The sequence below is a fragment of the Notolepis coatsorum genome, assembly GCF_963971535.1.
Source record: "Notolepis coatsorum genome assembly, chromosome: 12".
Lineage (NCBI taxonomy): Eukaryota > Metazoa > Chordata > Actinopteri > Aulopiformes > Paralepididae > Notolepis > Notolepis coatsorum.
This window is the reverse complement of record NC_140176.1, coordinates 55,667,415-55,691,495: the sequence shown is the minus strand read 5'-3', so window position 1 is coordinate 55,691,495 and position 24,081 is coordinate 55,667,415. Positions and strand designations below refer to the sequence as shown.

General features: G+C 43.5%; 1 protein-coding gene across 1 annotated transcript in view; it reads right to left on the bottom strand.

The window, feature by feature from the left end:
* The window catches only part of prpf4bb (pre-mRNA processing factor 4Bb), a gene marked incomplete at its 5' end in the record, with an annotated part of 29,997 nt that extends 6,470 nt beyond the window's left edge, over positions 1-23,527 (bottom strand). Inside the window, 9 exons of the mRNA XM_084326203.1 lie at positions 846-936; positions 4,436-4,509; positions 5,052-5,247; positions 5,439-5,520; positions 8,495-8,653; positions 10,309-10,467; positions 14,911-16,073; positions 22,272-22,371; positions 23,469-23,527. Coding sequence (XP_084182329.1) covers positions 846-936; positions 4,436-4,509; positions 5,052-5,247; positions 5,439-5,520; positions 8,495-8,653; positions 10,309-10,467; positions 14,911-16,073; positions 22,272-22,371; positions 23,469-23,527 — 2,083 coding nt within the window. The remainder of the gene's footprint in view (positions 1-845; positions 937-4,435; positions 4,510-5,051; positions 5,248-5,438; positions 5,521-8,494; positions 8,654-10,308; positions 10,468-14,910; positions 16,074-22,271; positions 22,372-23,468) is intronic.
* Between the last annotated feature and the right edge of the window lie 554 nt (positions 23,528-24,081).

The window sequence follows — 24,081 nt, the reverse complement described above, 5'->3', positions numbered from 1 at the left end:
TTCCGGTTCAAAGGTTGATATCCGGTTTCGATCTGCCGATCGGCCAGCAGATGGCGCTCTTGAACCGCTAGAGGGTTGAGAGGAGATCAGCACTGTGTGTCAAGGCTCCAGAACGGAAATATGATTTCGATCACAGATTTTTGAAATATTGATATCAAAGACAAGTTACGGCGTCCTCGGCAACTTGAGCATGGCGGGGAATGACGAGTTCCGGCGTTTTCGGCAGTTAAAGTGTTAAAAGGGCATTTAAAAAGGATACAATTCACTTGTAAATGCTGTTTTTTATTGAAAAGAAAAAATCGGATCCAATATTTATGCCTTAAAACCAATTTCCGACAATTAGTTACACTTTAGATAAAGAAATTCAATTTCTTGATTCAGAATTTTTCTATCATGGATTAACAAAACGTTCAATGCGAAAGGACTTTTTAAGCACCTTGTTAAAAAAATAGTCTGTTAATGGAATTCCAGGCCTTGACACTTGTCAAAAATCAAGCACTTCAAGGACCTTGTGCGAACCCTGCGGATTTCACGCTCTAATTAAGATGTCAGCCCCCTGTAAACAGACAGACTAGTCATTGAAATTTTGAGAAGTTGGTGTTTAACAAATAAGTTGCAATATCAATTTTTCGGGCTGCGATATGAAGCTAGCAAAGTGTAGCGTACAAATACGGCCGGGAACCGGTGAGGTTCAATGTATACCTTAGCGCACATTTCTACCAGAGTACCATTTCTACACACCGCATTTGTGGTAAATTTTGCTGATATCTTTTCTGACGAGCAATGAAAAGCTGTGTCCCCCTGACAGAGGCATAATGAATGTGAAGGTCAGACGGGGAACTCACGGTAATAACCCTCGGCATCCGTCCAGTTGTCCCTCAGGTTGGGATTCTCTTTGAAGTCCTTCCCAACACCTGCTGCTCTCATCCTGGCACTCTGCGCACATTAACACATGTCCCAATCACTTAGTGCCTAGAGACGCTTTCAACTGGACAACAGAAAACATTCTTAAAAAAAACATTTATTTCCTGTTGCAATGTTCGCAAATGCAATAGTTGACAGGAAGAGGTCTGTATTTAATATTTAAAAAGGAACACACCAGCATTATGGGAAATGCACTTAGCACTCCTAGTCTTCTCAGTCAGATGGATACTAATTTCCTCTGTGTGTTCAGTAGAAAGCTATCCCACTGCCAGCTTGCCTAGCTTAGCACAAATGAATGGAAGCGGATACGGATCAGATAGCCTAGCTTAAAACTCTGGAAAATATGTTTTTGGCTAGGCTAGCTGGTCCGTATGATTCCACTTACATTCAATTGTGCTTAGCTAGGCTAGATGTTTACAGGGATTAAAGCAAAAAAAATCTGACTTTTTTCAGGCCAAGTCATATTCTTATTTTAACCTCCACTGTATATTTTGTTTAATAGCGTTAGCGTTTTAAGGGAGCCTACTTGTAGAGCCTACTGTCCTGACTGACTATAGACCCTACTTTTGTGGTTGTTGTGCCAGGCAGGGAGGCTGTGTGCAGGAGAGCGTGAATGCAAGTCTTGTGGCTAGCTTCTGATTGATGGCGAGCTAGCACACTTTTCCCATTACTTTGAACCATGAACTAAACGGCTTGTTATCATACAAACAAGGGACGTCACTAAACACGTTTCGCAATTATGCCACAACAACAATGGACAGTCTCCTCCCCACCATATGTATATATTTTTTACCACCCACCCACCCCCGCCTAATGTACAGTCTCCTCCTCATCATATGTATATATTTACTGTTAGGATCTCTGGGTAACAGTACTGTATTATTTGCATATCGTATATGTGACAAATGTAACAGTACTATATACCTGCAAGTCATGTATGTCCCTATGTCATGATGTCATGCATGTTGTGTATGTCATAAATGTCACTATGAATTGAAAATGGGGGACCCTGATGTAAACAAGACAAACGTCTTTCTCTGGTCTGCATCCCCTTAACAATTGTGTGTATTGCTACTGGATTTACCAGATCCAGAGTGAATGAATGAATGAAAACTTTATTTAATACACGAGACCCTCTTCTTGGGACCAAGTAAGGTTTCGTCGATAATCCAATGTACAGTTACAAACAATACTGTATTTGTAAATCTGGTATGTCATAAATGTATAGATGTAGCAGTATTGTCTATCTGTATGTCATGTGTGTCATATATGTTATGATGAATTGAAAATGAGGGACCCTGATGTAAACAAGACGAAAGTCTCTCTGGTCTGCATCCCCTTAACAATTGTGTATGGAGCTGTACTGTATTGTACCCATTCTGCAATCTGTTAATAAAATGTTCAATCAATCAATATTTAACAGATTGCAAAATGGGTACAATACAGTACGGCTCAATACACACAATTGTTAAGGGGATGCAGACCAGAGAAAGACGTTAGTCTTGTTTACATCAGGGTCCCCCATTTCCATTTTCAATTCATAGTGACATTTATGAGATACACAACATACATGACATTTATGGCATAGGGACATACAGGTATATAGTACGGTTACATTTGTGACATATACGATATGCAAATATACAGTACTGTTACCCATAGATCCTAACAGAGATTACATATGATGGGGAGGAGACTGTACATTAGGAGGGGGTGGGTGGGTGCGAGAAAAAATATACATGCGGTGGGGAGAAATTATATACATACGGTGGGGAGGAGACTGTCTACAGATACACCTGTGTGATGTTGCTACAGAGTTAAGCTAATAAAGGATACTCGTCACAACCACAACAGGAGACTCACGTATTTGTACTGTGAAGTAACACGACAATGATAATGTGTTGTTTCCGTTTTTCTTTTTGACATAGTTGCGGAACACGGAACAAGTTAACTCACCACTACAGCCCCGAGTAGCCTAGCCAGTATCTTGAAACACCGCTATCTTCAAACTTCCATTCCTCTCGAAACTTTCTTTTGTTGGGTGGTGCTGCTCATCCTTTTCGTCTGAGAAAACCGCAGTGGTTTTTCTTTTTAGTGGCCGGCTTACTCCTTCGATTTAACAGACGCTATTAAGCTAACGTTAGCTAATCGGTATAGTGCAAGCCGGTGGTGGATGTGACGTCGGTAAACAAGGAGAGTTGACGCGCGAGGCTGCAAAAAAGGCGACTGTCGTAAAACCGAAACACACGCCGTTTAAATTATTCTACATGACTATTTTGTTACCCGCCATGTGGCTGACAGACCTCTCAGACCTCGCAAATGTCACTCGCCCAATAGCCTCCAGCTGCAACCGCGGAGCGAGCAGCGTAATCCTGACTCTCGAGTCGCTGAGTCCTGCCATTATTGCTCCACAGCTCGCCAATGACTGCTTGGCGCGGCCGCGATGGGGAAAAAAAGCCCTTTTTCATGATATTTGACGCCTCTGATTGGCTAAATTTAGTTTCAATCTGTATGCATCTACAAATCATATTATACCAGGTAGCCAATTCCGTCAGACTCCAAATCAAATTGACGGAACTCCCAATCAAATTGACGGAAATCCATCTGGAGACGGAACGCTTTAATGCCTGTGTTTACTTAACAGACGGAAAGGAAATTGGTACTCTGGAGAAGACAGCAAGCACATTTCCTATACACTCTTTTTTTTTTTTAAATAAATAATTGTATAGTTCCCCTGAATTCACTTTCAACACACTGCAGGCCAGTAATTTGGTTTAATTCACAGATACATTTCCCATTTAAAAAGTTGAAAAGAAAGCATAATAATACAATTATTATCATTAATAATGATATAATTTACTTTCTGATTTGCAAAGTGATGATGGGATTGGTTTCACTCTACCCTGCACCTTGAGCTAGCAGAGGCGGCTGTGTGGTTTTATTTAAAAATAGATGAACTATAATAGTAAATGCTGAAAGGTTGACAGCACACTCCTACAGAGAATTGGACACAGTTCCACTGTCCAAAGAGGAAGTGAACTAACCGGTGCTACTTGTACTTTGTTTTACATTACATTTGCTTTTTACATATACTTTTTTTTAATAAATAATACTATATATTATATTAATTGTTACCACCTTTTTAGTCTACTTTATAAATAAGAACCAAAAATTAGTTGGAAAAAAGTTACGATAATTTTACTTTACAGCATCTGTGCAGCCATGTTAATTTACTGTGTCCATGGAAACGACGATAGTTTCACTACACAGTCCAAAGTCATTAGCGCATTTAACTTGTTTTGATGGCAGAAGTCAGGTTCTGTTAAGTTATAAGAAACTTTGGGCAGAGGGGTTTTCGCAGGCTGTGTGAGACACAGGCGTAGAGGCAGCAAAACGGTTGACGGTGCAAAATATACACCAACTAGTCATCTTCCATCAGTCATTTAAAAAGCTACGTGGATAACCCACAAATGTGAATCCGGTAACAAAGAGTGATTAAACCATGACGTACATCGAAATCTGCTGCAAACATATCGTCCGACTCTGTAAACATATCGGGGGCCGTGGGCTTCTTGGGGTTTGCACCTGATGGAGAGAAGAGAAAGGGGCGTCAGTGGCATTGCTGGCGATTAGTCATGTTGTAAAACAGAAGGTATGGAACATGTGTTTGATTCACATACTCTGCAGAGATCATAACATGCTTCATGGTGGCAGAGTAACACCAGGCTTTGGATTACAAGCCAGCAACTGAATGAACACACGACAACAGAAAGAAACAAAATTAAAAACCCTAACAATTTCACATCACACAACTCTGCATTTTGTCATACGAGTCAAGTTGCCGCGATGTCCTGCTTTCTCCCGAGCCCCATTAGAGACAACAGCAGCACACATGAGAAGATAAGAAACCATTGTGTTGCGTGTTGAGTCAATACCAGCACGCCCCACCAGAGAGGGCCTTCTGGGGTAAGGCCTGCAGAGCGCTTTAGCCAGTCTATACATGCAATACAAACAATGTATGACACTATCATTGGCCAAGTCATCTTTGAAATCAGGTTAAGAACATCAATACGGTTCATTCAGTTGGCCTTGTATGCCAGACATGGTATCCCCGGCCAGTACCGTACCGTCTTTCTCCTGAGCGATGAGGTTGTGCTTGGCTTTGATATTGGCCTCGAAGGTGTTGAGGTTTTCCCGCTCGTACTCCTTGACGTCGGCGGCCACCCGCTCCAGGATGTCGTCGGGCGAGGGCGAGCGGCTCCGCGTGCTGCTCTGGGGACTGCTGGGCTCGGACATGTTCTCGTCGGTGCCCACCTTGTATTTCTGAATGAGGGGCGGGAATAACGTGAGAATACGTCTCAAAACAACATACTGTAATGTATCGGTGTCTGAAAGTGTAGACCACTGTATGGAGAACATTAGAAAATTCCAATGAACCTTCAACGTTGACACTGAACGGATATAGTAACTACAGATCCAACGGCAGATTTGTTTCAGGGTAGGTGTAAACGGACCTGGACAATGGCCAAGCGCTGCTGACGTCGCTGCTCGATGAGGGTCTCTTCATCCACCTCCTCGCCATCATAGTCATCCAACCTGCGCGCATACAGCACACGAAGCCCTTAGCAAATATGCTCCAATCAATAAGTGTGAAAGCAAGGCAGAAAACAGAGCAATGTCTTATCTTATTAGCATTACCAATTGGAAAAAAGATGTCACCCGTCAGTCACTGTATATTGCTATTGCATTTTACCGTTACATTTGCACTCTGGTTGGATGCCAAACTTCTTTTCGTTGTACTGTACGTGTGCTGTATGACATTGACAATACATTTGAATCTAATCTAATCAGGCTCTACCAAATGTCTTGTGGTGCAGCCTTTCTTGGCGGTTTAATACAGTAGGCATGGGCGGTATGACGGTATTAAGGTATACCGGGGTATTTAGAGATACCGACAGTATTGAAAATCAATACCGTCAAAATCACATATCCATTTCAGTTTATATCACAGTGAAACAGAGTTTTAACAGTGGTTGGTTGTAGTGCACTGCACACACGCGCCAGCAGAGGGCGAGACCAGTCCTCGAGTCACTAGTGGAGCGAGGCAGCGAGCCGCAGAGCTGGTTGTCTATACACAGGAGGAGGAGGGAAAACCCTGCTTCACTGGAAATTAAATGAGAGTCGAGACACGCTTACCGTTGCTGCCTGGTGCTGCGGGCTAACTGGCTGTTCTGAGAGCTAACTGTTGTGTATGTGTATCACAACGGTGGGCACGCTTTACGGTAATGTTGCGACAGTGCTGTGAAAATACCGTAAAACGTTGTGGTAACGAGAGTGTGTGTTGTTGTGGACTGGTGGAACAAGCAAATAAACGGTAAAACGTTACGTCGCAGTCCGATGTGTTTTTGAATACACAATACTAACGCAGGGCTGTACGCTAAGCTTTTTCACTAGGGGCACACTTGCCCCTAAATGAGAAATTTAGGGGCAAAAAATATTTTTTAGGGGCACATTTTTTAATAACAATTTTACCATTATTTATATCGATTGTTTTTGATTTAAAAAAAAAAAGAAAAAAAAATATTTTATATAATTTTTTTTTAATAAAATATATATATTATATAATCATACTTGTAGTTGTATTATCTGCGAGACATCGCCACCACGCAACAAGTCTAAATGCTCGCTATATGCAACCAGCTCCACTGTCTGTGTGTACTGAGTAGCCTCCAGCTACGGCCAGGATTCTCCGGAGCTGCAGCTGGGCCCTATACTGTAGGGATGTGCATCTCCTCACTGAGGCCGATGCGATGTGCATCTCGATACGGTGCCAACGATACGATACATTAACGATACATTTGAAGCACCGGGCGATGCGATATGATTCACCCCCTGTTGAGATACGATACGATTCGATACGATTTGATTCAACACGATGCAAAATAATAATAAATAATACAATTTTATGGTATGACAGAGGATTTGGTTGTATTCCTTATATGCAGCTTATATTATTATTAAAAATAAAAGAATCTACTGTAAGACAATTTATATAAAAACTCTTGGGTGCCTAAGAAGACTTTTGCATAAACTGTCTTTTCTATCCACTTTAGCTAAAAACACACGAGAGAGAGAGAGATATATGCCGTAATATTTTATGTTCTATTTTATGATGAACATTTTTGTATATACTATATTTTACAATGATATTTTGTATGTACTTATATCTGTTTGTAATCCATGTTTATGTTTAATATTGCTTTGGCAACATGTAGAAGTAAGTCATGCCAATAAAGCCATTTGAACTGAGAGAGAGAGAGAGAGAGAGAGAGAGAGAGAGAGAGAGAGAGAGAATCCCCGTCTGAGCTGTCGTCGACAGTTGATGATGTCACACACTAGACTAGGTCACTAGGATGCGTCGTCTATACTTTCCGACCGTAGCTCCATTATGTCAACAACACGGAGGCAGCCAGCCTGGATGGATTGCATGAAGCGATATAATTAAGAAATGAATAACCAATAAATGTGAAGTTATCTTTGAACCCCTGCTGTCAAGAGTCTTCAATATACCCCCCCCCTCCTCACTAATGGTACTGGTGTTGCAGAGTCACTTTAGTTAGACACTAGTTTAGCGTTAGCTGAACGGCTAACTGGCGTTAGCCAGAGGCTACTAGCGTTAGCATGTTGAGCAATTCTATTCATGTCTCCTCGACTTCCACTGTTTGTTGATAACTGTGACGCGGCTCTCGCCTTATATGTAGTAGCGAAGCAATAGTATCTGCTGTGTGTGTGTGCAGTCACAGTGCACTGCTGACAAGTGGATGAGAGGAAATTATATCAATGCATCGGTTTTTGATGATGCAAAGACGCTACAACAAGATGCATCGCGAGTTCAGCCTGACATTTTGCCGACCCGGGGACTTATTCCACCGGTGCACTTGCCCTATCAGAGTGAGTGCTCAGTCGATTGTTCCCGCTGATCATACCTGCTAGTGCTCACTGCTCAGCTCGCGTGAGTGACGTCATCACACGCCTTGGATAATTTAGGAGTGAAATGCGAATCCAAGGCTTGAAAGCACTACTCGCAAGCCCGCCCCCAGATAATATTTACCAATCGCAACGGCCAATTAAAGGGGCAATTCGCGACGATATCATCGCAGTGTACAGCCCTGTAACGTTACTAGTACTAGGGTGCTGCGGGGCTCCTGGCTACCATTCTGAGAGTTAACGTTAGTATTACTAGGATGCTGCAGGCTTCTGGCTAGTGGCTCCATTCTGAGAGCTAATGATAGTAGTAGCACTCGGATGCTGCGGGCTAACTGGCCATCTCCGCGATCTGTTTACTTAGTAACACGGGTTGCCACCCCCCCCCCCCCCCCGACTGATGAAAATGAAAGTCATACCGTTCAATACCGTACACCGGGGTATTATATAATCATGGTATAACGGTATGAAAAAAAGTGATACCGCCCAAGCCTATAATACAGATCAGATCACTGCAGATCGACCCATGTATTCCCATCAGACGCATGTGCGAGAGCATGGAGGGTAGGCCGTGTTTTCTACTCACCCCTCTTCCCCCGAAGAGTCCTTGTCAGCCTTCATGCCCTCCGACAGGCTTCCCTTAAACTTGTCCTCGTCTCTGTTGTGCCTCCTCCTCCTGTCTCTGTCCCTGGAGTTGGAGCGGCCATACTGTCTGGGTCTGCCATACCTGTCCCTCTCATCCGACCTGCGGGGCACATGCATCCAGACATGAGTCAAGGGTAAAATATGATCACGTCACAGCAGAATACGGTGGATGGTCAAGATGATTATGTTACAATGTACAGATTAGGGATGGGTGTGAGTAATTGTACTCACCATTTCAACTGAACACAAGTGCTTTTTGAAAGTGCTCGTTTGTGCCACCGAAACAAATAATCTCTGAAATCCTGCGAGGCATGAGTTGATGCAGGAAGACAACACTGGTGGAGCATGAGAACGTAGCGCAAAAACGCTGTTGCATTGAAAGCTAGCTTAGTGTTATCTAAAAGATAAAAACAGTAGTTGGTGGTAATGTAATTATTACAAATGGTAACTGACTGTTTTGACCGACGATACGCATTAACACATTGGGCGCCAGCCATTGGCCTGGTCCTTGTGGCTAACGTGCCAGGTTTCCATAGCATATTTTCACTGTGTGTCACTATGTTTGGAGAGCTATATCTATATTCTATATTATAGCTATGGAGACAATACTATGGTCATTTGACAGTGACTTTCTTCCGTCGAACATGCAAAAAAGAGATAATTTTTTCCATGCATACATCGCGCGTTATCCCGTGGTGAATATAAGTATAGTTTAGGAGTGATCCGGGATAATTCCTGAAAAGCTGAGTTATAGGGCGCTACGTGTATTCTACTATAAGCGTTGGCGTTTCTTGCCTGGACACGCTACTATTTCCAAATCAAATGTATATAATATGCATTATGTTTCATCATGAATGCATGAAAGGGGGGGGGGGCATTTTTTTGATGCTTTGATGGCCAGTAACGGCATTCGTGTTGAACACTACACACGCTGATCAGCTGGATCGATATGAAAACATTGTTGGATCAAGCTGAAATTGATGTCAGATAGTCCTTACCTTTGATTGGGGTTATTCCAAAAATAATATTCCAATTGTCTGATCGCGATTTCCAGTATTGGTGTCCATCTGGTGCCGGACATAATTTGGCACAACTTATGGATCGAGTGTGCAAGATGCGTTTTGAAGTGGTCGGATGAAGCGATTTACTCGGCTCAGTCTGAATTTTGCGCCCGGAGGGATTTAAGTGTAACACAGGGTGAGCGGTGTCAAAGGGTGGGCGACACTGCCATCTAGCAGGATGCGGCCGGTATTGCACTTTGGCGAACTCAGAATCCTTTCCTATGGCAACACCGAGGTCAGTGGATGAATGAATAAAAATATTGAATAAAAGAAAAAATTACCAAAACCCAAGATATCTCGGGTCTGGCGCCCAACGCATGGAGAGTTAACCCGGGATATCTCGGGTCTGGCGCTGAATGTGTTAAGCATCGGGTATATAGTGTGCATTGTTATGTAAAATAAAAAACCGGTAGTATGTGTGTGACTATGCGCAATATATCGTTATTGCTGAGCACTTCTGGAGTAATTCATGCGAGTACTCGATCTGGGAAAACATTACTCACGCCCCAACCCTAGTACAGATGGAATTAGCTAAAAGAAATTAGTACAGATCACAATTGACATTGGGTGGCAGACAAAGTAGAGGTGAAAGTTGGTGGAAAAACCACAATTGATGTAGGGTGGTAGGTGTAGCCTAGATGCACAGGAGTCACTCATAGCGACCTCTCGTGACGTCAGTGGAAGGGGCCTTCACCTGTGTCTAAGGGGAGACCTGCTCCGCCTGCGTAGGGAGGAGCGTGGGGACCTTCGTCTGAAAGGTGAGGGACTCATCCTGCGGCGAGGGGGTCCTCTGGGGCTGGTCTCCCGTGACCGGTCTCTGCCCGCCGGCCCTGCATCTACCCGAAGCCGCTTCCTGGAGGGTGAAGAGAGATAAGAGGAGAAATTAGAGATTAATAGAATAGAATAGAAATACTTTATTCATCCCGAGGGAAATTTGGCACTACAAATCACTCACAGTAAACATTTAGGGAGACAAAAACAAGTCACGAATGAAGAATAAAATAAGCTTCAGAATAAAAATACCCAGCTCCGGGATATACATTTCCAATGTTATGTTTATTAGGGATGCACCGAAATTTCGGCACCGAAAGTTTTCGGCCGAAAATGGCAAAAAATGGCCTTTCGGCTTTCGACCGAAAGAGTTTTCACCGAAAATATATCACCGAAACAGAAACAACCTAACAACCTCGCGTGTTGTTGTGATGATGTCGCGCTGTCGGGAGTTGCGCTGTTTCTATGTAAACTCTGCGCGCAACGCGTCCAATAAATGCGTCTTTAACATGCCTTCATATCCTTATTTACTATTATGCCCGTCGCGGTTAATCACCGAGTGATCTAATATGCATATTATTCAGAGCGAGAGGGGGGGGGGGATTGTGTTTCTCACATTGACGCTGTCTGTCTGTCGCGCGTCTACTGTGCCGAGTCAAGCGAGCACATTCAGCTGGGGACTAGAAAGGTGTGCTCAGTAGAGCACAGATGTCCGCTGCGCAGCCAGAGAAAATATGGAATTAATGTACTGTATGCATTCAGAAGTGCTGAATACATGTTTTATGGACCCATAAGTGATTATTTATTATTTAAGTTAAGTTTAGCCATAATCATATATTTTTCCATAATCATAATGTTCCACAACATTGGTAAAAAAAATTCTATTCTATGAATCATTTTCGGCCAACTGTTTTCTATTTTCGGTATCTGTTTCGGCCAAGAATTTCCCATTCGGTGCATCCCTAATGTTTATACATTCTAATCTAAAATATACAGAAGTCTACAGTAAGTATTAAGGGTATATCCTGATTTCATTGGATATGCACCGTCAACTAATGCTTGTATATCTTATCGTGTGTTGTCATGTTTGTTTATGCGTTTGTTTAAAAAAATAATAAAAAAATAAAATACAAAAAAAGAAGTCTACAGTAAGTGTAATATTGAATATTGTAAAATATACAGTAAAATATACAGAGGTCTACAGTAAGTGAGGTGTAATATTGAACTGTGTTGTTTTAAAAGTAAAAATCCAGGAAGATGGTAACCGTCACCCTGTGCTCAGTGATGCAGTGAGGCACAGTGATGCATTGTATAGTCTGATGGCTGTTGAAATGAAGGACTTCCTGTGCTGTTCAGTGCTACATCTCGGGAGTGTTAGGGCTTGTGTCCATTTTTTTTTTCAAGGCGGACCGCTTTGAAAAAAAAGGGGGAAAAAGCTCAGAGCGTTTTCCTGGGTCTCGCGACTGCCGCGGCTCCGCCCCTTCCTCGATGCTGATTACCTTGATGACCGCGCTCCTTTCCAAAAGTTTAACTAGTTTCAACTTTTCTTTTTTTTTTTAAACTTTGACCAGTCACCTGGTTCTTTTTGCGTTTATCGCTTTTTCTTCGCATTCATACTTGGTCAAGTTCGACCGACAGAAGCAGGCTGAAAGGGTTCAGATGGGGGGGGAAGACACTCTGGGAAAGGCACGGTTGCCGTCCGGGATTCGAACGCACTCAGCCCCAGATCCGCGCGAGCGCGGTTGTCCACGGCGCTGAAATAGCACTCGCGGTACGTGGTGAGCTACTGGAGCTCCCCCAAACTAGTTTCAACTTTATGCGCTGGGAGCGCTCCGCCCAAAAACGCTGCCGCCGAGAGCTCATAAACACGAGGCGCGGCGCTGGGAAGAGGAGCGTGCCTGTCGCGCCTGTAGCATAGAAATGAATGACAGGAAGGAGCTGACAACTCATAAAACATCCACTATGGACACAAGCCCTTAGTCTAGCACTGAACGTGTTCCTTCTATCAGCCAAGTCTGTGTATAGTGGGTGGGAGGGGTTGTCCCTGATGGCATGGAGCTTAGCAAGGCTGAACCAGACATTCTACATTGTACAACTACCATGTTGACATGGCACTTAAGCACCACTATTCACATTACATCTCATTCTAATCTAGGCTGCACACATGAGGTCATCACAACGTTGAATTCGGTCACACATGGTATACAAAAAGAGGTCTGTGAACACAGGCCCTGGAAACAATGAAAAAATTACCTATAGGAAATATAGGGAGTGAATGAATAACCACAAATCAATGTGGTTCAAGAGAGAAATGGAAATATCTATTTAAGGGGAAGATTTTAAAATGACTACAAATAAATTCTTGTAAGCTCTAGGGACAATTCAATCAACATTTATCAACTAAAGCAAATATCTCCCAAAGACGAAAACCAGAGGAGTAAGCCTCAAGCTAGTGATTTCATCAAGGTGGAAAATGTGGAGCTGCTTCATAGACCATGAATGGGACATGGATTTTGTCGATCCACAGTGTTGGGGGGGGGGGTTAACACTTTCAGAGCCGGCCGTGTTTTCCTTTTTACCCCCTTGAATGCCCATCATCCACTTCAATGTTAGCGTTAATATCGCCTAATCTATGTTTTAAATTATGGCTATGTGTCTAATCTGCCCGTCGCTTATCAATGACTCATTTTCCAGTCAACATTGTCGAAGCGGATCGTTTTTTCATCGGTTCATTTCCGTTTTATAGCATCTTGAAAAACCCTCGTTTTCAAGGAAAATAAAAATATTCCATAATAAACGGAATATTCTAGAATACACAAAAAACGTTCTCATTGTTCGGCCTATTTATGAATCGTTTTCAAATAAATGCTAGATTATCGATAGTATATGTGTACGTATGCACGCTATACAGGCGATCTGATATCTGATCCGATATATTTCCTGATCGCTCGCACAGCCAAACAGCCATATCACACATAGGGGAAAAGCTTATATCTCCGTGAAAACAGGTCTGATTATCCTAAGACTGGTAAAATAGATTCCTTACCCGAGATCAGATGGTATCCAAAAAGATTATTCCAATTCCTGATCGCCATTCCAAAAATCGATCCTTTTATTGATCCAATGCTACATACTGTAAACACATATTACACGCTGTTCTGATGGTCCACAATGACTGGGATCATCTCCGGTTACATGCGTGAGAAGTAAAATGTGGATTCCGGATTCCGGGCTGATAACGCGTGTTATGTCGTCCGTGGCATCCAAAGTGTTAATAATCAATGAGCTTTATTCTATCGATTTCTAACCGGAAAATGTACCTTTATATCCAGGAAGCCTCCCTAGATGCACTCGCATTCCCGTTCACCATCTTTTCCTCATTCATTCTCTATGGAGCATCTCCAGATTAACATGTTGATGACATCAGGCTCAGTCAACTCTGACTTCTCTGGTTTCAGGCTTTAGGTTAATTAATGCTCACAATTAAGTGCTCAGTTATTGATTGATAGCTGGGACAGGGCACAAACCTTTACAATTAAAGCTGCAATTTTACAATGGTAGGCAGGGACTACAGATGAAAACTAGCTCATTACGTCACATTTACATTGATGTGGAAACTGAAGATGTTGATTAATGTGCACTGTCCCTGGGTAAAGAAAAATAATAACTTAACTCAATAGGCCTAATTATTTTCAGACAGCATTTTCAAATTTGTATGACCACATGCCATCAGTCATGTATTTATTTATGTATTTATTCATTATGTCGTCAAAAACTGAACCATGCTTTAGCTACACCTATTTTCCAATGCATTATAAAAGCATTATAAACCTATACATTTAAAAACGTTTCCAGATAATCTTAATTACATCAATATTGTGTCGTCACAACAGTATCACGTTTGTAAGTGAAAGTTGTATGTAATTGTAGTTGAAATCTAGTAATCCATTCATGAAAATGATAGCAAATCTCTTTAGTTGCAACAAGATTGTGGAAGCAAGGCAGTGTTGTTTATACGTGATGCATTTACAATGGTGGCAAAACAAGACAAGTCTTTTACTTTCTTTTTGCACTAATGTGAATAGTGAATACACACCGTGTCTTTGTACATTCTGTGTAGCCAACTGTTATACAACTCTGTATAACTGTTACCATAAGAGTTAATATACCATAATGTAGCCTACATACTGTTAGATTTAATACCCGTTGACAATATCTGTTGAGCTGCGTATACTTGATCATCCAAGGGGTTTATGTTTATATCTACATGTATATTTATTACTTCCTCTTTTTATGCTTGTATCTCTTTTGTTATCCTATATTTCTTATCTTTACCTTTTGTTCTCAACAGTCATTGCTGTGCTGCACTGTTAGAATGTAATTTCCCCTTGGGGATAATAAAGTTCACCTCATCTTGCTCTTTTTGATTGCAAATTCTAAAAGCAATTACAGCGTCACCATTAATCATCAGAAACAGACAACTGAATGACGTCGCATCAAGTCAATTGAATCGTCATCGACCAACCTCATAGGTGAATCCGGTCTGTCAAGCTCCCTCCTCCTGGGGTCTGGCGAGCGGCTGCGGCCTCTCCTGGGCGGAGACCTGATCCTGGGGGGAGAGTGGCTCTGCTTCGATGCCCTGTCCAAAGCAGCGGCTGCGGGCGGGTGGGGTTCTTTGTGACGGGGAGAGGCACTGCGTCTCCTAGGGGGGCTGTGGAGCCCCCGTCTGTGAGGAGAGCGGTTCTCTTTGCCGGACGAAGCATCCTTGGACGGGGACTTGGCCGGCCGCTTGTCCCGTTCGGCCTCGGAGCGGCCCGGCCGCGGTTCCCTGCCGGGCGATCTGGATCTGCGTCCCGCTCTTTCCTGGTTTGGTCTCTCGTCGGGTTGCGGGGAGGAACGTTTGTCGGAGCGGCCTGCTCTCTGCTCCGCTCTCCTGCCAGGGGGAGAAGGAGATTTCCTCGCTCTGTCTTTGGACCTGTCAGCACTGCCTGAGCGCTTTCTGTCTTTAGGCCTGCTGCCGCCACGTTCCCGGTCCTTGACAGCCGGGTCTTTGCCGCTTTTGGTCATCTTCTCCAGCTTGGGCTCCTTGCCTGGCCGCTCTTTAGACCTACTCCGACTGTGCCGCTTGGAGATAGATTTGCCGGCCTCCGCTGAATCCCGCCTAGACTTACCACTCCTTCCGGCTCTGGGAGATATGGGTTTACCCGTGCCGCCCCTTGGGCGCTGCTCGCCGTTCCGGACTCTCCCGTCACCGTCCTCTTCCGAGCCAGAGTTGTACCCCTGCAGGATCAGGCCCATGCCCGACTGCACCTTCCCCTCCATCAGCTGGCTGTCCAGCTCGGCTTTGATCATGGCCCTCTGCTTCTCCAGGTCCTCCAGCAGGGACCTGTCGTCCAGACTGGGGTTTCCGGAGGAGGGGGAAGATTCAGTCTTTCTGTGGGCGGAGGCGAACACCCCGGCACCGGGGGGCGACGCCGCCGCGGCCTCCTTGCGCTTGTGTTTCCTGCGCTTGTGTCGATGCTTGCGCTTGCGCTCCTTGTCCTCGTCGGAGGCATGCTTGTGTTTTTTGTGCTTAGAGCGGTGCTTGTGTTTCTTCCTCTTGTGTTTGCCGCTGCTGCTGTGATGCTTGGCCGCCGCTGCCACCGCCTCCGGCTTCTCCGGCTTCTCCCCATTTGTTTCTGCCTCCTCCTGGATGGAAGGAGAGACAGCAGATGAAGATGATAATTGTAGCTAGTAACAAAGCAAAGTGGCACAAATTCTGATGTATTGCCATTACTTTGGTATAACACTTTTGCATTTTTCCAAAACGCACGTTCCAAAAATGCTTCCACATACTCATAATACACAACTACTGTATTAGACAAATATCTACTAGCCAATACAATTGTCCGACCACAGGGGGGGAAAAAATCCTCCTCAAATATTATGTAAATAATGTTCAACAGCTGTGAAAATCACACACGTTTCTCCTTCTCAGACATGGAAATGACATGGTCATTTCTGTTCTTGCTAATTGCTGTAAGGCAGCATATTTCAAAATGGCAAAGTTGAACTAAATAAATGCTGCATGCCTTTTCCGCAACAGAACATGGAAAAAGACTGCAGTGCAACTTGTCATCGTTAGACAGGTTCAGTTATTGGGCTTCAGCTGGTAGCTGCATAGAGCAAGGGGTGTAAGGAATTACCTGATACCAATACAATAGTCTACGAGATTGCTATGTTGATACAAAACTCTGAATCCAACTCAAATTTGGAGGGGATTCAGTACAACAAGTGAAAATTCGCAATAGCGAATAGCGAACAAGCCATTCCCCCGACATACACTTAACAATGATGCCAAATTTCAGCCTCCTAAGGTGAAAGCAAGGCTGGAAAAAAATTTGTGGACCAACCGACAGCTAAAAATCGCTACATCCTAGGGCTGGGCGATATGGAAACAAATCATATCGCGATAACGATATGATAATGTTATCATATTTCTCGATATCGATAATTATCTAATTGTTATAAGTATTCAAAAAAAATAAAAAATTTAAACAACATATGTATGTTTATTTTGCAGCAATTCTTTGTCATTGCCGCCATCTTTAGTGTTACATCCCCTCACACTCCAGTTCTCAGGCTGCAGCTGGTTTAAAAGCGAAAGTAAACCGGCTTCTCTGCTGGCTGTGGCTCCAGGGGAGTTGAACAGTTCTGGCTCTGCTAGTTTATTTTCGATCTTTTGGCGCTTTTTTGGTGGACAAACCACCGCACATGTGCACCGTGACTCGTGACTGGAGTCTAGTTCTGCTAGCACACATAGCCTACTGTGTACAGACGGTTTCAAACTGTATTTTAAATTAGAAAGCAAACAAAATAAATGGACAAGAGAAAAATAAATCTCAATTTGGTCAGTATTGTCATTTGGACAAGCAAAGCCATTACTTTAAGTTGCAGGCAAGAAAGACAAGTCTGTCCACTGTCGCTAGTTTTAAAACTGCCCTGTTGCAGGTCACAAAAAAAAAAAAAAAAAAAGGTTTTTCGATTTAAAAAAAAAAATTTGATATTAGATATCGATTATTAAAATATATCACAATATTTATCGTTATCGTTATATCGCCCAGCCCTACTACATCCATCACAAAACAATGGTCATAAATGGCTCCGTAGTGTGTATGTGTATGAGAGAGGAGACAGAGAGAGGCTGTCAGACCTTGCAGACAAGAGGGACTGGGGTTTGCTTGCAGGCTGTCAGTGTACCAACTCCTGCTAACCCAGGAGATGCCTAACAAGCTGTGACGAGTCACAGAAACAAACAAAGGGATTCAAATGTGTCAGACGAGCGTTGTTATGCAGGAGACTAAGCTACGTTCAGCAGCAACACAGAACAGTTGTTGCCGCCTACTTTAAAGGGGACATGCATTGCTATTCCTTGCACTATTTGGGCAACTTTACACAATTCCTGAGAGTCTATGGAACACATCTGTAAGTTTTTTTTTTCAAAATAAAAATGCATTGTTTTATATTTCTAATCAAGTACTCAAAAGCATAATTTTTCAGCCTCAGGATTTCAGGCTGTTATTGGATGGGATAAGCGCTTTGAGTGACAGTCACCCACACAGTCTGCGACTGGCAGACAGAGAGAGATAGAGAGATTGAGGGGGATACTAATTAATTTCGCTGCGGGGGGGCATAATCCCACGGGACAATGCATTGGTAACTTGTTTCAAATTACAACATATACCCCTGTGATTATTATTGCACGGATCGGAATACGGGCATGCACGTGGGAGCATGCACAAAGATATTTTGACAGTGATATGCGAGTGTTCCCGACTGCGAGAGACAGATGGAGACACACGGAGCATTTTACACACAACCTCCCGACCGCGCGCGGGCGGGGCAGGAGCTTCTCTCACACACACACACACACACGCATGAGAGAGAAGCTCCTGCCCTGCGGTCGGGAGGTTGTGTGTAAATGCTCAGTGTGTGAGAGAAGACCCATCCCTGCGGCACACACACATTTTTACACACTCCTGGGCGGTCCCCCTCTCCCTCGCTCGTTCTCTGCTGTCTGTCAGACTCTGCACTCTGTTTGAGGAAGTAATCCACTCGCTCTGTTGAGCAAATTGTGGGCGGTGACTACAACCACAGAGCCAATCAGATCACAATCAGCTCAATCAGTGCCATATTCACGTCAGCAAAACAGTCAAATCAGAACGGCTTAGTTGAGTGAGGGAAGATCTCGTGAACTCGAGACTAAACTGATGAGTCAATATGATAATTAGAGACACAGACCACATTGATATAATCCCCCATTGCTAGGAAACAATGCTAAACACTGGAAAAGGCCATTTATAATGCATGGGACCTTTAAGGCCCAGTAGTTGGCCAAACATTAGCGAGCGCTAGTGTTAGTGTCGGCTAACTTTAGCCACTTCTTTTTTTTTTTCCACTTTTTTTCATCCCAATTTCGTATCATCCAATTCAACCCTCCCCTGTCACGAACACCGTTTCTTGCCTCCCACAAGCCGGCTGCAATATGGACTAAGTCATACATAGCACAAGTCCCCTCCGGTACTTGAGGTAACAGCAGTCGCATCTTTTCACCTGCGCAGCTCGATCTCTCAGTGGCGAGGAGTAACGCGTGGGAGGCTCACGCTGCCCCCGACACTTCCTGATTCTACTGCGCAGGCGCACCAACCGACCTGTAGGAGTCGCTGTCCACAACGCCCGATCCCCACCCATCAGTTTCCCACCCCCTAATACGGCCAATGTGTATTAGTACGGACGACCAGCTAAACTGAAAGCAAATGTGGAGCGCTGGGCTCGAACAGGCAAGCCCAGCGTCTCCAGATTTCGTGGCGAGCGCCTAGCCCACTACGCCACGTAGCCGCCCGCACTTTAGCCACTTCTTGATGGCTACTCTGGGCTACTGTCTTCAACAAAGACTTTTACTAGACCACATTCAGGGAATAACACTATGCAGCATGGAACTCCAGATACCTCAAATATGTCACTGGCAACATAGCTGTGCTGGCTATACGTTTAGCTTGATGGCCAACTTGCTAAAAAAGGGGAATGCCGCATATTTTAAGAATTTCACAGTTCTTCCTGTACACCAGGACAGTTTTTTTTTTAAATCTTTTTCCCCCTCCTTTTTCCTCCGTTTTTCTCCCATCCCAATGTTAGTCGTTATGCCAATTCCCAATGCCCTTCCTGGTCGCTGTGCACCTACCCCCTACGTTCGGTCTGGGAGAGTGGAGGCTATCACATGCTTCCTCCGACACATGTGTAGCCAACCACTTCTTTTCACCTGGCAGCGCGGACTCTCACTGAGAGGGTGTAACGTGGAAGGATCACACTAGCCCCCTTAGATCCTTTCCTCGCTGAGCAGGCGCCCCGACCGAACTGTAGGAGTCGCTGTTTACAACGACCAGGACCCACCCACCAGCTTTCCCACCCCTAACACTGCCAATTGTGTTAGTATGAACGACCAGCCAAGCTGGTAGCAATGCCGAGAGCTGGGCTCTAACCCAGCATCTCCTGCACTAGTGGCGAGCGCCTTGCCCACTGCGCCACTTAGCCGCCTACACCAGGACAGTTCTAACAATATTAGAGAACACCCACCATGCTTTCCTAAAAGCTAGAGGTCAGAGATTTATACGGAGAGGACCCTCCAATCGGTGGTCTAACTGGGATGTAAAATCTGGGGCTGCGTCATAGATAATGAGTGAGGCTCTGATTTTACGAGGCCATACAAGGTTTGTGTGTGCTTTTAATTCTGGTTCAGGTCTTCTAGCAATGCTAGAATATAAAACATCTTTTGGGTGTAGGAGGAGCTCACAAACATTTTATGGCCTCCAAAGTCATCTTCACCATCTTCGGAGGAGGCTCAGATTTGACATCCCAGTGACATCACTGGGTTCTCTCTCCGATTTCTAGCTTCAGGAGAGTTGGTGTTTTCACAAATAAACGGTTTGTGTAAAAAACAGTCTATACTCTTTGACCATTGATCATCAGTGGGTGCAGTGAAATAACACTTTTATCAGTGAATTAAGTATTTCCAATAGATTTAGAACACTGTCCCAAGCAGGCTAGCAGCTGTAGGATAACATTTAACTAACTCACAGCATTCCATCACATAACCATTACAGACATATTGGTAGGCTAAGGCCGATTTTTATTCAATTGACGCATCTCAAACCGTGCCCTCTTTTCTTGATCCTCCAATCACAACTGTCACTCTCCTCAAGCAACAGTTGTGATTGGAGGATCAGGAAAAGAGGGCAGGCTGTGAGGTAGGTCACTACTATGATTTGAGTTCAACCGAGTCCCACCGAATCAAAAGCTAAATTGAACATACAGTGCTATATAAAATGTGACATGTTAACTGTATTGTATCATATTGCAGACCATGGTATATCGCCTAAGAGCAAAAAAAAATGGTAAAGATGCACACCCCTAATTACGGCGAGTTCTGGCTGGTTTCTGAGATAATCGGAGCGAATTTCTGAAACCAAACAGTTTTAATTCACACCACAATACGCAGGCAAAAGGATTACCTATTTCTAACACTAAATAATTATCCTCCAGCACTATCATTATAATTTTTAAACTTGAAAAAAAAATGAATTACTACATGCTGGAGCCGTTTCATAGTTAACGCTGCCTTTCAGCAGTTTCACAATTCTGGAGGACGATGATTTTGTGTTGGAAATAGGTAACCCTTTTGCCTACAAGTTGTGGTTTGGATTAAAAGAACCGGGCCAGAACTCCCGACCGCTGGACTCTGTAACTAAGCTAAAGCTAATAAGCTTTGCTTCAACTACACTACAAGTATTTCATACAACTTAATTAATGTCCAAAAATCCAAACTATCCCTTTAATACTGTGACTATGCACACATATCTTGTGTTTTATTATTATTATATGGGTACATTTCCTCGACAATCTTTGCCCTCATTTAAATGTGTGGTACAAATAAAATACTTCACTGTGGTCAAGCAATTTAAGTAGTCTGCATGGCCCGTTAGAAAACTCCAATGCAAAGTCCTTAGCTGCTCCAATGTCCAACACCGACATCATCGCATTGATATCTCGTGGTCAGCCTTCGACAAGCTATCTGGATATGATATGAGCTGCAACTGCCTTATGGAGGACATATTCATTTCATGATGACATGCACATTATTTAATGCGTTTTTACCTGCCGTTATAGTGAATACATAACAATATACCCATGTACATGTCTAAATACTTCCCAAAGGTCAGTGAATTCCACGCCCACAACACCAGAGGGAGTTCCACAAATCATGTTCAACCCATATTCAGCTCAAACACTAAACACGTTTCGCAATTATGCAACAATAATGTGGAACGCCCTACCGAAAACCGTGAAGGAATGTGAATCCCTACTACAGTACCCTCCTTCAAAAACAGCTCTCAAAGAGCACCTACGGGTGGCTGCAATTAGAAACTGTCCCCTGTAAATGGCCAAATCCCACCCTCAATCACTGTACTGTACAGTTTCTTCCCCCTCGGATGTATATATTTGTTATTATCTCTTTTTACTACACAGTTATGTATATCTGGTTGTCGTGTATGTCATGAATGTCATGATGAATTGAAAATGGGGGACCCCGATGTAAACAAGACGAAAGTATTTTTCTGGTCTGCATGCTCTTAGCAGTTTGTTTTGTATCGAGACACTGTATTGTACCCATTCTGCAATCTGTTAATAGAGTTTTCAATCAATCAATACGTGAACAGGTGTAATTAAGAGTCAAGACGTTGTGTTATATCAGGTTTGTAGACTAGGCAGTTACAGTGTAATGATATGCCATATCATTATCATCCCCAAATGGAAAATAACATGATTTGAAGTTTAGGTCATATCTCCTACCTCCTCAGCCCCCTCTTCTCCCTCTTCCCCCTCTTCCTCCTCGGACATATCGCCACTGTCCTCGTCTCCACTCCGCTCATGGCTCTCCAAATCCTGCTTCCTGGGTGGGGAGAGGTAGGTAGGTATTTATTTAGACAACAAAACACATACAGATCATTACACATCACATATTTGCTTTTGTCAAGGATAGGAACGAAAAAGCCAATGACTTATTTACATCGTTGTCCCTGGAAGTCAAGGATGCTTGCTTGATACATACACATAAAACTCATTACAGAAATATTTCACAATCATTACATTTGATAGCAATAATGGCACAATCATTAACTAATACAAACATGCGCATTTGTTGAGACATGTTAAACTAGCCTCGAGTCTGTCTGTGTAGGACAATACACTCAATAACACTGTAGGTCAGAGCAGCCATTACTTTGCACATAATTTGAGATTAACCAACAACAGGTGCATGATGTTTATCACAAGAGAAGGAAAGACTCTTTGAAAGAAACGTCATCACAGTAACTGCAAGAAAACATGGTTTAACATTAGCTAACGTTGTTTAGCTAGCGGGTGAAACAGGCTAAAGGTATACCAAGGTACTTCAAACAAAGAGTCAAATATGTAACCAATATGAGGTAAATTACAAAAAGCATCTGGTCTCGAAGGGAACATCTGGCGGCCTCGGTTAGCTGGGTGGGTAGCTAGCTGCTGCGATTCGCTAACTTTACTCTCTGTAGCTTTTTCACTTGCCTCCAAATGTGACTGACTGCCAAGACGAGTGCGCTGCCAACACTATAGCTCAGCTTAGCTTAAGCCAGCTAATACGTTCGCTACTAGCGTTATAACAGAACGTTAACCGGTTAGCATCTGGTTATTGGGGCAACATTTGATGCCAAACAACGCACGGTGACTATAACGATCGACGTGAAAGGAGAAAACACAGAATTGTTGAGTTCCGAATTACGTCTGTACACCCTGTGCTTTAAAGAAATGTGATAAGCTAACGCTAGGCTATAAGCTAACCTGAGCTAAGTAACGGCCCGTAGGTAACGTTAGCTCGCCCCAGCAACACAATATGAAGTCTGCTCGTGTCCTGACCTCCGCGACACTATTACCGTTTCCAGACTCAATTCAAACGGGTAAACGACCGCTATATCATTAACACAATGTCTCCGTTTTTTGTTAAATTTGTCTTACACGTGTTCGTTTCCATTATTCATTCTTCTGGACGCGATATCCATCTCAACGTCGGCCATTTTCCTAAATTGAAGGCTTCTTTCCAGGCAATTTCATTGCGAAAACACAGCAGTCAGCTGCACACTCCTGCCTCTGCAGTCCTGGCGGCGAGCGGCGCTTCTGGCCTGGAGTTTGAGGCTTGACGTTTAACCTTCTTCCACCAGGGGTCGGTATTTGTTCAGGAGATGCACTTTGTGAACCCGTTATTTAATGATAGTTTAATCATGCGGGGAACAGCTACTTGGCCCCTCTTAATGTCCTGTCAGCTACTGTATTAGCAGACATTGTAACAAGAAATAAACATACGCCCATTTAGAATCTATTGCCCAGTTAGGGCATAATGTGTGCAGTAAGCCTATTCAAAAAAAAATATTATTATTAAAGGAACACGCCAACATAATGGGAAATGTGCTTACAGTCTTCTTCAGACTCATACAAGAAGATAGTTACCAATTTCCTCTCTGCGTTCAGTAGAAAGCTGTAGTCTAGCTTAGCACAAATTAATGGAAGTGGATACAGATAAGATGATTGATTGATTGATTGAAACTCCGTGCCAGCTGTTCCTGTCTGGACC